The 13,260-nt window shown below is 40.3% G+C and overlaps 1 protein-coding gene across 5 annotated transcripts in view; it reads left to right on the top strand.

The window, feature by feature from the left end:
- TTC7A (tetratricopeptide repeat domain 7A) overlaps positions 1–13,260 on the top strand; it is a 174,063-nt gene that overhangs the window by 26,247 nt on the left and 134,556 nt on the right. For all 5 annotated transcript variants that reach the window (XM_064708936.1, XM_064708940.1, XM_064708937.1 and 2 more), the window contains 3 exons: positions 4,395–4,473; positions 7,516–7,676; positions 8,103–8,166. In XM_064708936.1, coding sequence (XP_064565006.1) covers positions 4,395–4,473; positions 7,516–7,676; positions 8,103–8,166 — 304 coding nt within the window. The remainder of the gene's footprint in view (positions 1–4,394; positions 4,474–7,515; positions 7,677–8,102; positions 8,167–13,260) is intronic.

Below are 13,260 nucleotides of genomic sequence, written 5' to 3'. Positions count from 1 at the left end.
GCCCCCGCAGCTGATACTAATGTGTGGTTTCTGCCACCAGAGGGCATAAGCAGCATTGGGATATGTTATGGGAAAGGGAGGGATATGGGAAGAAGCTTTTTAGGATGCTTCATGAGTATAGTAGATTACTCCACCTGATACTGAGCAGCTCAAAGAAATGCTTTTGTTCCCCTTATTGTTTCCAGTGTGTCCAGGTAGGAAATAAGCCTTGGATGATGACTGCTCAAGCTCTCAGGTAGTAGGTCCTGTCAGGTGGGATGTCCTTCCCCAGTGCTACATGTGTATAAAAGGAATAGTGAGTGTTTTATTTTTGTCTCAACGGGCAGAAGAGCTCAGGGATACAAGTGCTGTTGTTATGCTTTTGTTCCTGCTGGCAGGATCAGGTGTGCTCTTCTCAGAGTGTGGTCAGGGACACCCTTTTCTCTTGCAGTGTGCAGTGAAAAGAAGACACCAATATAAAAGAAAGGTCCAGTCTCCCCTTCAGGTGTCGAACTGCCAGCTGTAAGAAGCAGCAAGTCTTGTAGCTGTAGAAGTCACAGGTGCTTTTAATGAGATGCCACGTAAAAACTTTGTGTTGCTGAAGGTGCATTTCCTGCATTGTTTGCCATGCTGGAACCCAAGAAAGCTTTCTTTTGGTCCTCCAGTGAGGAATGTTGATGCTGTGGATGCAGAACATAGGAAGGCAGATGCTGTCATACCGTAAGAGGCAGCCAGATGTCTTAAGGTTATCACCTCCACTAGGTTTTGGGTTTTGGTTGATTTGTTTGTTTTGGTTTTTCTCTGATGCAGATGTGTGAATATTAGGCTGATTTCTTTTTGCCCTTTCTTCTTGTGTCTATGTATGAACAGCTGTTTAAGGAGAGGATATGGTTTGTTAGAAACCTGGGTGAGATGCAAAGATGCAAAAGGAGATGGGCAAAGGCAGCGATGTAGCTGACGTTTCTATGCTCTGGATACTGCTTTACTCTGGAGGGGTGATGCTGCAAACTACCAAGAATTATCTCAAGATGTTCTTTTCTATCTGTCAGCAACTGATTGTTTTAGCAGTAAATGAGTAGGAATAAAAATATGATGGTGACCATGTTGTTTGGAAACTGTCTTTGCAAACCTTTGTGTCCACAGTCCACTCCTTTATTGTCAGTACTTTTTTCCCAGCAATTTGCATAGAAAATAGTGTACTTCTTTATTTTCTAGTATATTAACATTTTATGTAATGTTAACCAAACTGTGTGACATAACTCTGATATGACTGCTTGACTGCTTTGATTCATGGACTGGTAATTAATTTATATTGACACGGTACATGCACAAAACAAATTTTTATGCCAAGCTGGACTGACTGGACTCCAAAGTTGCTCTTTGTCACAGTTTGTGCCTATGATTGTCTGTGTTAATTTTTATTAGATTAGCTGTAACTGAATCCTAAACTGCTCTTCATCATGTTTTTTTTCAAATGGTGCTCTCACCACTACTGTGGCTAAAACTAAAACCAAGGCAATTTAATGATCATGTCCTTTTCCCTTCCTGTTTTTCTTCATTTCTTTTTCTGGCCTCTTAGCAATACAATAGGGGCCTATGGACTCTTCCAACTCATTTAATTTCCATGATCTAATGTTCACTTATGATGCCATGGCTTGAGGGAACATTACCTGGGATTTCCAGGTAGTCCTCTATCCAAGTCCTGCAGAGACTCAAGATTATTTAGTTTCTAATCTAGGTAAGATCAAGTGTTTGCACCATGGATTGCCAGAGGCTTTATGACAGCATCCTCATCCAGTCACCTCCATAGCATGTATTTCTGTTCCAAATACATACTTTTGTTTTTGTTAATTACTTAAGGTCCTTATTAAAAAAAAGTCCCTTCAATTGCACATTTAGTGTATAAAGGGCACATACTAATGGAACAGTGAGTTCATTATTGTTATGAGCAGAGCAATTCATATGCTCAAAATGAAATGTGCTCAGATGCTGTCCTGGCTTGGAACAGTGGAGTGGAAAGACAAACTCCTGTGTTTGCAGGCAGGTGTGCTCTGTCTCCTGTCACAGCTCAGTAATGTTTGATAAAGTTCAAAACACAAAAGCTGCCAAGTCAAATCCTCAGTCCTGTAGAACTGGTATTGTTGAGAGCTCAGGGGATGGAGTGGGTGCTCTTTGATAGATCCTGACCACATGGGCAGCTGTCTGGGAGGTGGTGAGTGCTGGGTGCTCCTCCTGTGCCGCCCATTTTGCACTCCTGCCTTCTGTTAAAGGTGTTCCTAAGCATTTGTCATGTGCTGCATGGTTCCAGCCCTGACTGCTGACAGATGGGCAGCAATTTGCTGTTTAGTCTTTCATTCACTTCAGTCTGTCTGGTCCTTGTTTTTCTTCTCCCCTTCCCCCCAGCCCAGAGCAAGGTGTTTCTGCCAGGACGCTTAACTTGTTTTATGGCCTTGTCTAAAATGTTGAACTGTAATGGTGCCTTAGTTTTCTAGGAACAAAACTGTCTCATTTTATCACATTTGGTGGGTTTTTCTTCTTGGAAGTATGTGCCAAATGTGAAATTAATTAGCTTTGCAAGTGGTCACTTGTTTTCTTCCTGATGTTGGTTAATGCAATTCATTGGCACCTTATTAAGACAAATATCATTATGCTAACAAGAGACCTAAATAAATGCATTTTTGAAAATGCTGTAGAACTGTTATACTCCATAACTCTTCTGTCCAGCCTCCTAAGGAGCCCATGGAAGAACAGAAAATGCTGGTAGTTTTCAGTAATCGGGAAGAGCAATTGGGTAGCTGAATTGTGTTTTGATGGGGGAATTTATTAATTATTTCTATCTGATAGTAAATACCACGTAAACAGTTCTGTTGGATTTGGTCACTACTTGTGCATAAGGTCCAGAACTGCATCTTCATGGGTATATTCTATTCTAGAACCACGAAAAAACTCCTGGTGTCTTGGCCCTGTCATTGGAGTGCTTGCTGAAGTATTTAAGTCCAACTTTAAAAAACATTCTTGACCTTTTTTCCTCTTGATAAACTCAAAGCACATTTTTTACTTGAGAGAAAGTGGAAGGAAAAAAGACAGCATCTGACTTTACAAGTCTTCAGCTTTTTTTCTCTTGTCTTACTTTCTTCCCTGCCTGTACACTGCCCGTGATTAGACAGGCTACAGATTACCTCACAATTTGAAACTGAGATGGGTATTGCTTGGCAGTAAGGCCATATGCATTTGCAGTCTGTGTCATGGTGACTACAAGCTTTAGGGTGGCATTTTATGTAGCCAGTGCTCATGGTAAACAGGATGACATTTTCATCTATGCACCTCCAAAATAATTACCTTTTTTTTTTGTTGTCATCAAATGTTTGCTGTTGACTCTGGAGTGCAAGGAGTTTTGCAGTGCATGAAAGCAATTTATACTGCTTACCTTCAAAATTTAATCAGTTTGACAGAAAAGGCTTTTATGGCTTTGTTTATAAATGAAATTTAGCTTTCGTCTGCGCAGAAAATTCTCCTGGATAAGCTGAAGTGACAGTTAATGTACCGGTACAACTGCTTATTTTGTTGTCTTGTAGAGCATTGCTTCTTTTCTGTTAGCTTGTATGTCTTTGGGTGGCTTTGACCCTGCAATGAATGTGCGTTGAACCATTTTGCAGTTACTGTGGTGGTGGGGCCATGTCCTTAGCCTTGAACAGCTGATAGGCTGCCAGTGTGTTAACTGATATGTACAGTGTTTAATCTTTCCTCTCTTCATCTCCCTGAGTGCACAGGCACGATTAAGATAGCATTTGGCAACTAGTCAGCTTTAATTGCTCATGGTGTATGCAAAATAATGATTTTTTTAAAAATTTGGTTTTTTTAGTCTAACCCTTTTACTGTGGGTTAAGCTGTGCTTGCAGACAGTTACTGCAACTTAGCTGCCTGATAATTAACTGTTTAAACCACTGTAATTTCATCATGTGCCAGGACCATCAGACACAAAGCATTTAAGCACCACCTAAAAGAAATCGTCACTTAAAAGCATCACGTAAGCTCAATATAATTCAAACAAGTACAATCTGTGTGTATGAAGAAGAGATGTGGATGCTTTTAAGGAGCAGCATCTGCTTTATAAATATGAGCTATGAAAGGCTTCCAAATGTCCCCTCTGTTCATCAAATGTGAATGTGATCTTCTCTTAGGAAGCCATCTGGAGTAGGCAATGCTGCAGTCAGTGCCTTGCTCTGTGCCATTGTCCTGTCTGTGCCTCAGAGTGACTTGTCTCACTATTGCACACTCAGTGTTAGTGATTGTTTCAGGGGTTGCTTGAACTTAAGGTGTGGTGCCGAGCTTTGGCACATCATAAAAATATTCTATCTCCATTGTGCTGATTTTTGGGGGTTTTTCATTATTTTTTTTTTCTGTCTTCCCCATAGAAATATTGTGAAAGGAATGAGGAGTCTGCGAGAAATACTACGGACTGTAGAAACAAAAGCTACTCAGACCTTCAAAATGGTAAGGGAATGGGAAATGGGAGGGTGGGGCAGTCGGGTATGCAGGACTTCTCTTAACTGGCCAGTGTTGTAGCACAAAAGTATATTTGTCCTCACTTGATTGATTGCTGGCTTTATTTTTTTACCTTTTTTTTCTTTTTTTAAACTTTTGGAAGTGATATGTCAAGTGATCCCCTTAATTCAAAGACCTGCCCAATTGAAACCTCCAGGCTTTCAGACCTAGGTGTGTAGGTTACTCTGGTTTGGTTTGTGTTTTGTTTGATTGTTTTGCTTTCTTGGTTTCAGTGCATTTTCTAGCCCTAATAGAAACAGACATGTTATTAGTTTGACAGTGCTGTGCTCAGGTGAAGCTGTCTTGTTTTCTTTCTCAGTTTCAGTGTGCATGCACACCTTTCTGCATTTGCATGTAAAGGATTAAGTACTTCTGTCTCTTGGAACAAGCAGTGCTTTTTTTAGACTGACATCTTTCAATGTTCCTTCTGTAAAAACCCTCTTCAATACAGTACAGAGTGATTTTAATTGTTTTAATTTTTTTTTTTTTTGGTGTTGGTATTCTGCTTCTTTGCATTCTTTTATCCTGAATGTCTCAGGTAAAGAAATATTTATGTGCCTGTTTACCTTCTTGGACCTTTCTGTCTCCCCTTGGAGAGATCTTGTACTGAAGTTACTCAAGAGGTGACAAGGTCAACAGCTTGCAGAGTAACAATCTTGGGAATAAAAGCTTTGCAGCCCTAAAAGCATTGATACTCTTACAGTTAAACTTGTACTTGATTCTGCTTTGTGTTTTGTGTCATTCCAGAGAACTTGGGCAGGGGAGGTGGGCGTGGGTTTGTGTAGTGTTTCTGAGACTACAGATGCATGTGGAAGCTTGTCCAGCAAATTAGAAGAGATGACTGACTTAAATAATTGTCCACTCAGATGGTTGTATCCTTTTCCAAGCTGAGATCAGGGCTCAGCAGTATTTTTGTCTCGCCTGTTTTATCACTTTGCGGAAATGAGTCTGACCATCTGCTGCTCCTAGACTGTGACAGGACGTGGCTCAATTGCTCCTGTCCCTGTGCAACTGGGGACAGCTGTACAACTGTACAATAACCCTGAGGGATTTGTCCCTTAGGGGAACTCTCAAGGTGTTCATTCAATAGCTTTTCCTGAGATTTAGAAATTGCATTTTCATCTTCTTATTTGTTTTTAAAGAGCCATCAAGAGGGCAAAGGGAGGATTGTGCTTAATTAAACAAGTTTTTCAAGCATGAAAGTAAAACACATGATTTTTTTTCCTCTAATTTGTGGGATCACAGTGTTCTTCAAGCATAATGATGCTTTTTTTAGCCAAAGGCAGAAATAACATAAATCAGAGTCTTGGCCTTTTCTGGTTTGTTTGGTCTTATTCAAAACAAGAGCGAAGCTAATTTACACAGCTAACTGTACTGTATGTTAAAGTTAAAGACACTAGAAGTGTTTGTTGCTGCCTTCTGAATGGCTTACCACAAACCATACTCCTACTTCTGTGTGAACCAGTAGAGATCTTTGTATTGCTGGCAAATTGTTTTCCCTCCCCTCTAAGACTATAGGAAAAAATATAGGAGAGTTGACTCCTCAGGTTAAAACTGACTAAATAATTACACACTGAGATGATAAAATGATACTGGCTAATGTTGCAGGGCCCTAGGCTATTTTGCTCATAGTTACTTGCTATAAAAAGCATAGAAAAGCTTAGTTAGAAACAGACAGCTTTCTGTAACTTGTCAGTAGCAGAGCAGGGAAGGTCTTGGGGTTTCCAGGGAGTTGCATGTGGTGACATTTCTTTGCAACACCGTGGTACACTCAGCCCACTGCCATCAATGAAGCCTCCCTTTATGATGTTTAAGGGGTGGTACTGTGGTTGTATTTTAGACTAATTCAGTGAATTCATGTGTGGTGAGGGGGTGAAAATCAGGAGCCTTGCATCAAAGCAAGTTATTTTGCTGTAATTTGGAATAGGAACTTTAAGTGTGGCTTATTTGATCCCATAGATTTTGAGGTATGACATCTATAACATATGCGTCCTGATATTTAAAAGAAAATTACTGTTGGTGGGCTCATAATACATCTCTAAGTGTACATTTCATATAAAGTACATATCCAGTAGTCAGAGAAGTTGCAAAATACTATTTGCAATTATTAGGACAGAAGTGCTGAAGTTTCAGCCTGCCCTCTGTTTTGTGCAGGATTTACTTTACAGCAAAGAGTGGTGTGCTGCTTAGAATTCATAGAGGACACCACCCATTGTGATGTCTCTGAGCTTGTTTGCAGGCTCATCTATGTACAGTGCAAGAAGTTATAGATTTGATGGGTAGCAGGCCAGGGTAAATGCCAAAGATACTTCTGCTTAGTGAAGTTAACTTGCCTCCTTTTGGGCCCAGCTTGCCAGCTGTGCATATGAAGTGGAAAGCAACTATTGAAGGGTCTTTGGCTGCTTGATGGTAAAAAAAGTACATGTGATGTTGGTGTCCCACTATAAAGTTCCTAAGCATCTTCTCTCCTCCCTCCTTTACTGCAAGAAGAAGAGAGAAGCAGTACCAAGATGAAACTGAGTCTATAAGGGAGAGTGACATGAACAGATAAAAGGTTGATCTTTGAAAGCTAACACAAAAGTTGCCTCTGCTCTTGAGACTTGCATACAAAGTTCTGAGGCTGAGCACACGATGTCCTGTCATCCCACTCCTATATAGTAACTATTGTGAGATTGTCTCAGCAGTCCATGTGCCAATCAGTTGTCCTTGTTCACCAAAGCATCCCTTGCTGTCAGGCCTTTTTGATAACTTTTTTCCTAGAGCATTGCAACAAGACTGTGTAAATGCAGAAGTTTGGTCTTTTCTCAGGAGGGAAGAAACTGTCCCTTTTGTAGACCTTAGCAGGTGATTTTGCTACTTCAGCTTTCTGAAGAGTGGTGCTGTCACACTGGTGCATCTCCTTCCCAAGGTGGAAGGAACATAGTGAGGGGTGAATCTTTTGTGTTGGAGAAGGTTTCACTGATATATGTCTTTTTCTGTACTGGTCTCTAGACTGCAGCCAAACAGTTAGCCCAAGTACTTCTGCATTCCCTCAGTGAGGACTGTTACTGGAGCCCTTTATCTGATCCACTTCCTGAGTTCATGAACAAGGAATATCAGTCTTATGTTAGCAATCTTCTTTGTCGGAGGCCTGAGCTGTACTCAGAAGAGAAGTAAGTGTTCATTTTTATTTCAGTTCATTGGAAGGAGGAAGGAGTGTATTTGAACACTCCTCAGTACTACTAATTATGTCACTGATTCATGTAGTAGTTTTGTGCCTTCCTGTTTTTCAACTTCCCACTAAAAAGTCTGCTGAAAAAATAAAACCTTAAACTTTGAGTGTTTCCCCCCCCACCCCAGGAAGAAGCAAGTCCAGCCAAAGGGCTGTCTTTGCTATGAAATTGAAATAATCTATTTAGGGTTCAGCATAACTCATCTAAGATATATTGCAGAGCTTTTAATTGTGTGGCAAAGACAGTATTACCTAGCAAATGAATTATGCATGAGATGTTTCAAGTTACTGCTTCTCTTGTGAAATGAGAAAGAGGCTGGCAGGATAACTCTTGATCTTCCTCAGAAAAATGTGTTCTGTCTTTCAGTGTGTACTGCCCTCAAGACAATGTAGAAGAGGCTCTTCTCCTGCTCCTAATCAGTGAATCCATGGTAAGCCAAAAATGAGTTTGTAGTATTAATAGTGCAAAGGGATATCTAGCATTTCCATGTCTCCTTTGGTTGGTTTTGTTTACAGAATCTTCCCTAGATAAACAGAAGCAAAGCTTCAGATGCTGAGTGGAAATGCTATCTATTATTTTATTAGTGGCACCCCCTTTTTTAAGTGGAATTTCAGTGAAGAGTTTTGGGAATTGTCAATAAGAGACGTTGACTGCATTCACCATAGCTGTATGCAGGTTCTGACATCCAGATACATTGTCAGTAGACAGACATTTCCATTCATAACATCTGTGTGGATTTATGGATCGGGAATGAGAGGAAGAGGCCTTGCCTAAAGCCAGGCATGGTGCTGGTACCTGCTGTTTGGAATTGCAGGATGCCGTACTCTGCTTTCATGCCTTAGTCTGCAGTCATTTGTTTTTTGACAGTTTCTGATGCAGTGATACAGGAAATCTTGTGACATGCAGAAACAGTCATAATAAGCTGCAATGAAATAATTAGATCTCTTCTATTTATAACGTTGGTGGCTTTAAAAAATCTATTTAAGAGGCAGGCAGAAAACTGGAAGAAAAATAATTGCATGGTGACCTTTGGTAATTTTCATGTTCTGAGAAGATGCAAATGCACAGAAAATGTGTAAGAAATGTTTTCTGAAAATGTGTAAGTAATGTGTATTTTGCTTTAAATACAGAGTGCTCACTTGTACCTCAAAATGAGATTCAAAACCTTGGAACATTAACAACCTTCTTAGAAAATTTTTAATAACTTTCAGACAAATTGAAAAAAGATACTGTGGAAACTTTGGTTTTTACTTTCTTCAGTTTTTTTGTCTGGTTCTTCTGGCACAAGTTCTTTCCCACAAACTTCTACAGCAGAGGGCAATTTAATATTGTCTGCTTTTAAAATTCAGGGAAAAATTGAAGAGGTGGAACCACCCCAAAATATTAAATTGACTTCAAAATCATGTACATCTGAGTGTGCTATGTGCTTTTCAGTGCTTTCTAGATTAAACCTCTTCAGCAAATCTGCTTTGTGTTTTCAAGGGTTTTTCTTTAGTCAGAAGGGCTTTTCATAATTAGAAGTGGAGACTACAGGAGTGAGGGCTTGTAGGATATCATGTGCACTTGTATTAAAATCAGAAGTGCTCCTGTCAGTGAGGGCTTGTTGGGGCTGCTCCAAGCAGGAGGAGGATTGGGGTCTGGAGCAGTGACAGAATGGGCTGCTCCAGCCTTTCTGCGATTGGACTTGCTGTTATAGAGTCCATATGGAACCTCAAACTCCACAATCTTGTTCTGCCGAGGAGGAGAAAGTTATCCCTACCTAATAGCATTTAAAATGTTGAACTAACTGGTCTTGTAGCTAAATTATGGATGAAGTAGTGTGAAAATTGTATTGGTAGAAACAGGACTGCTGTGGTGAGTTCCAGGTTAAGTAAGTAAGCTTGGTATATGCTTAAACGCTGCTTCTGATATAGAGAAACTTCCTGGAGGAAGATGCAAGGCACTTTGATTTGCTACATATAAAACAAACAAGAGAAGCTCTTTTAGCAGAGCACTGTAGGAGCCACATAACTGTATTTCTGATTTTGGGGAAATGGAGCATCTGAGCATTCATCTTGCATCAGCCTTGCCACGAGTTTGTTCTAACTAAAATACGGGACAAGTGTATAGAAATACACTTAGGAATCACATGAATGTTCTTTCTAAGTGAAGGAAAAGAGGGAGCAATCTAATTTTTACATATGTTTGTAATCCATAAATACTTTTGTGTGCATTTTTATTATGGTACTTAGGGAAGTTTTGTTTAACTTACGTGACATGTTTCCCTAACAGCATTGCTGTAGGCTAGTGAGTTTTCTCATGTAGAAGTTTGTTATTTGTTTGAAGTTTTGGTTTTTAGTTTTGTGGGGTTTTTTTTCTTTAAAAAAGCAATTTATGGAATCTCATGAAATGAGCTAACTGGAAGCAAATTTGTAATTGAGGGCTCTCCCTAATGATACAATGTTAACAACTGAATAAAACATACTTTGCTTCCTGGAGACAATGTCAATGTCAAGTGTTTCTGTGGGCCAGTAAGCAACATAGTTAGTGTTCCTGGATTTTGACTGCATTAGGTGTTCTTCCGGTATTTACAATTGTGAACCCCTTAAAATGAAACAGAAGTATGCAATTACATTGGCTTCTCTGATGCTTCGGTCTGTCAGAGCAAAACTGACCAGAAAGGTGGTACTTCTCTCTGATTTTTAAAGAGACAGAAGCAGTCAGGCCATTGCAACTCTCTTGCAGGACTGTAAAGCTGAACAGCTTGTTCACATACCTGTTCCTTACTCCTGCCACTCTAAAATTACCTTGAAGAGGGACAGAATTAGGGGAAGGAGACACAGAAAAAAATTTCAGCTTGTGGAGGGAACACTGAGTAGAGATGAACTGGGGAGGAGCATAGATCATCAGAGAACCTCTAAGTAAATGTGTACTGAAAAGGAGATGTGGTACTTTTTCAAGAAGTATGCGCCTGGAACACCTTTGCTGCTGAAATTCACTTTGTTTTTATGTTTGACTTGCCTTCCTAAGGTGAAGCTGACATCTGCTTTGCCAGAATCTGTGTGACTTCCAAGATGATGTTATGGGGGAGTAAAACTGTTCCTGTGAAGGAGAAAGCAAGAAATTGCCTTGAGATTCTTGAAAGCCAGAGCCTATTTCTCACCAAACCTTTTCTGGCTCTTAATGGTGGACAGTTCTGGCTTGTGGTTACTTATCCCTTTCCCTTGCATTGCAAGGGACTCAGTTTGCATATTCTGGTGGGATAAAATGAGAATATATTCAAAAGAGGCAATTAACAGTTCCTTCACTATTTCACTCTGCCTTTGAGCTGAAGAATGTGAAAGGTTTTCCAATGGCCACATAACATGGAATCCTCTTTCATGGCTCTGGAGATGTGTGGATATATTAACACTTTCAGTGAAAGCTTGTAGCCTGCTTTGCCCTGGCATCTCACGAATTGCCTCTGTGTCCTCTATGTCCTGTTAAAAATGTGAACCTATTTTCATAAGCTGAGGTATCTCAGTAAACAATGAGAAGAATCCTGGTTGTTGAGCTTGGCAAATGTTCCTTCTCTGTGCCAGCTGTTCTTTAGTCACAGCCTTTGGATGTAGAGTTCTCATGAAGGAATCTAGTGAAACAAATCAGGCAGCCTGAAGATTGCCAGACTCAAAGCTGTTTTTATGGGTGTTTGTGGCCTCCTGGCTACTCTGTCATTCCTTTTGTGTAGCCTAAGTTATGGTGTGGATGGGCTGTGTTTCTGAGAGGACAAAAGTGCTCTCCTTCAGACCAAGGCCAGTTGGTGACAGCCTTTACAAGCTCAGGCTGTGGCAGAATGATGTGCTCCTATCACGTGTTGGAGAAACATGGCCTTGCCTATTTTTAAACCACTAGTCCTCTCTTTTACTGTATTTAACCCATCTAAACCAGTGACACTGATTGTGAGGAGAACTGAGGACATATTGTCACTTGCGGCAGTGTGATTTTTCTGCTTCACCTACCAATGGGAGCAGGACTGGTTCTGCCATCAGGGACTTTGGTGCTTTGAGCTGCATGGTGTAGACAGAGGAGGTTTGGCATGACTAACCCTTAGCTGCAGTTTTGTTTATTTTTATAGCTATTCCCAAGAGTGTGCAGAGTTGATTGCACTGCCCTTAAAGTTAGCCAGAAGCTTCTCAGAGCGAGGAATGGAACACTTAGTATTACTTTTCTGTATTTACTTTTGAGGTTGAAAAAGAAAAGAAAAAGTTCTTTGTTTGCATTTAGAAACCTTCCCTTCTTTAATCTGAGGTCCAACATACAGTCTGAAATGCCTTTATTCAGTGCTGGCAATGCTGGCTCTTACAACTGGGGATTTTGGCTGATGTGGTCCACCAGACAAACCAGGTAACATGGTTTATTTTTTTTGGCTCTGTATTCATTCATACTGGAAATAAAGCTCCTTGTATCCAAAACTAATAAATTCTGTGCCTGTGTAACGAAGATTAGAAATGTCATCCACATCTTATCTCTGATTTGAATCCCTAAAGGCGATTTGACCTTGGAGGGCCTGAGAGCATGAAACAGATGGTGAGGGGGAAGAAAGATACTGGGACTTGTCCTGTTCTTTTTACTGGTGAGAACAAACTCATGGCTGAGAGCACGCCTTTAACAGAATAACGTTAAACCCGTGTATTTTTAAACACAGAAATAAATAAAACCTGTTAGCTCTTCAGTTCCTAGTTTTATAAAATAATGCTATCCAACAAATGAGTTGGTGAAGAAGAATCTCTTGTTGCTTTTGTAGGCTGTTTTTTCCTTTTTCCCTTTTTTTTAATGGCACCAAGCCCAGTGATGATACAACAGCTGGATGACCGTCATGCCTATTTTACTGAGGGCCATTGGACTGTGGCAGCTGAGAGAGACAACTGGGGGCAAGGTTGCCTGCTCTGTTGGTTCCTGCCAAATCACACTTGTGCATTTACAGTAGCAAATCTGACTGTCTCTTAACTGGTTTGCAAGGCAAAGCTATGTGTTTGGGACCTGCAAAGATGGACTGCAGAACGTTTCTGGTGGGAAATACACTACCTCTGCTAATTACCTCTTGTATAAATGTTTCTAGTGCGAGTTGCTAGAGAGCAGGGTATGAGAGCTTTTTTTCTTCTGGTTTGCAAGTAAGTCGTTTCCAAACTTGCAAGGAAGATGTAAATTCTTGGAAGATAGCTTTCTAAATCCAGATAACTGTTGGCAAATGGATGACTTTGTTACCTAAGATAATATCCATAAACAAATTTGCTTACTTTCTGCTTCTCTGTCTTCATTTTGTGTAGGGTTGTGTGGCTGTTTTGGATGGGGCTGTATGTCTGTCTTGCTTTCAGTGATGTTTCCAGAATTAGTTCTGCTACACTACAAGGTGTTAGAATGCACCTGAAACATGTAAAATATATCTATGTGGTCATATTTAATAGGCAATTATAAGGGGCTGTTTTGATGAATTGACATCTGAATTGGACCCCAGTAACTTCTGGTCTGTTGCTTACCAGAAATGAGACAGATGCCATGTGGTTCA

Source organism: Zonotrichia leucophrys, chromosome 3 (genome assembly GCF_028769735.1).
Source record: "Zonotrichia leucophrys gambelii isolate GWCS_2022_RI chromosome 3, RI_Zleu_2.0, whole genome shotgun sequence".
In the NCBI taxonomy this organism is placed as follows: Eukaryota; Metazoa; Chordata; class Aves; order Passeriformes; family Passerellidae; genus Zonotrichia; species Zonotrichia leucophrys.
This window is presented reverse-complemented; position numbering and strand designations above follow the sequence as displayed.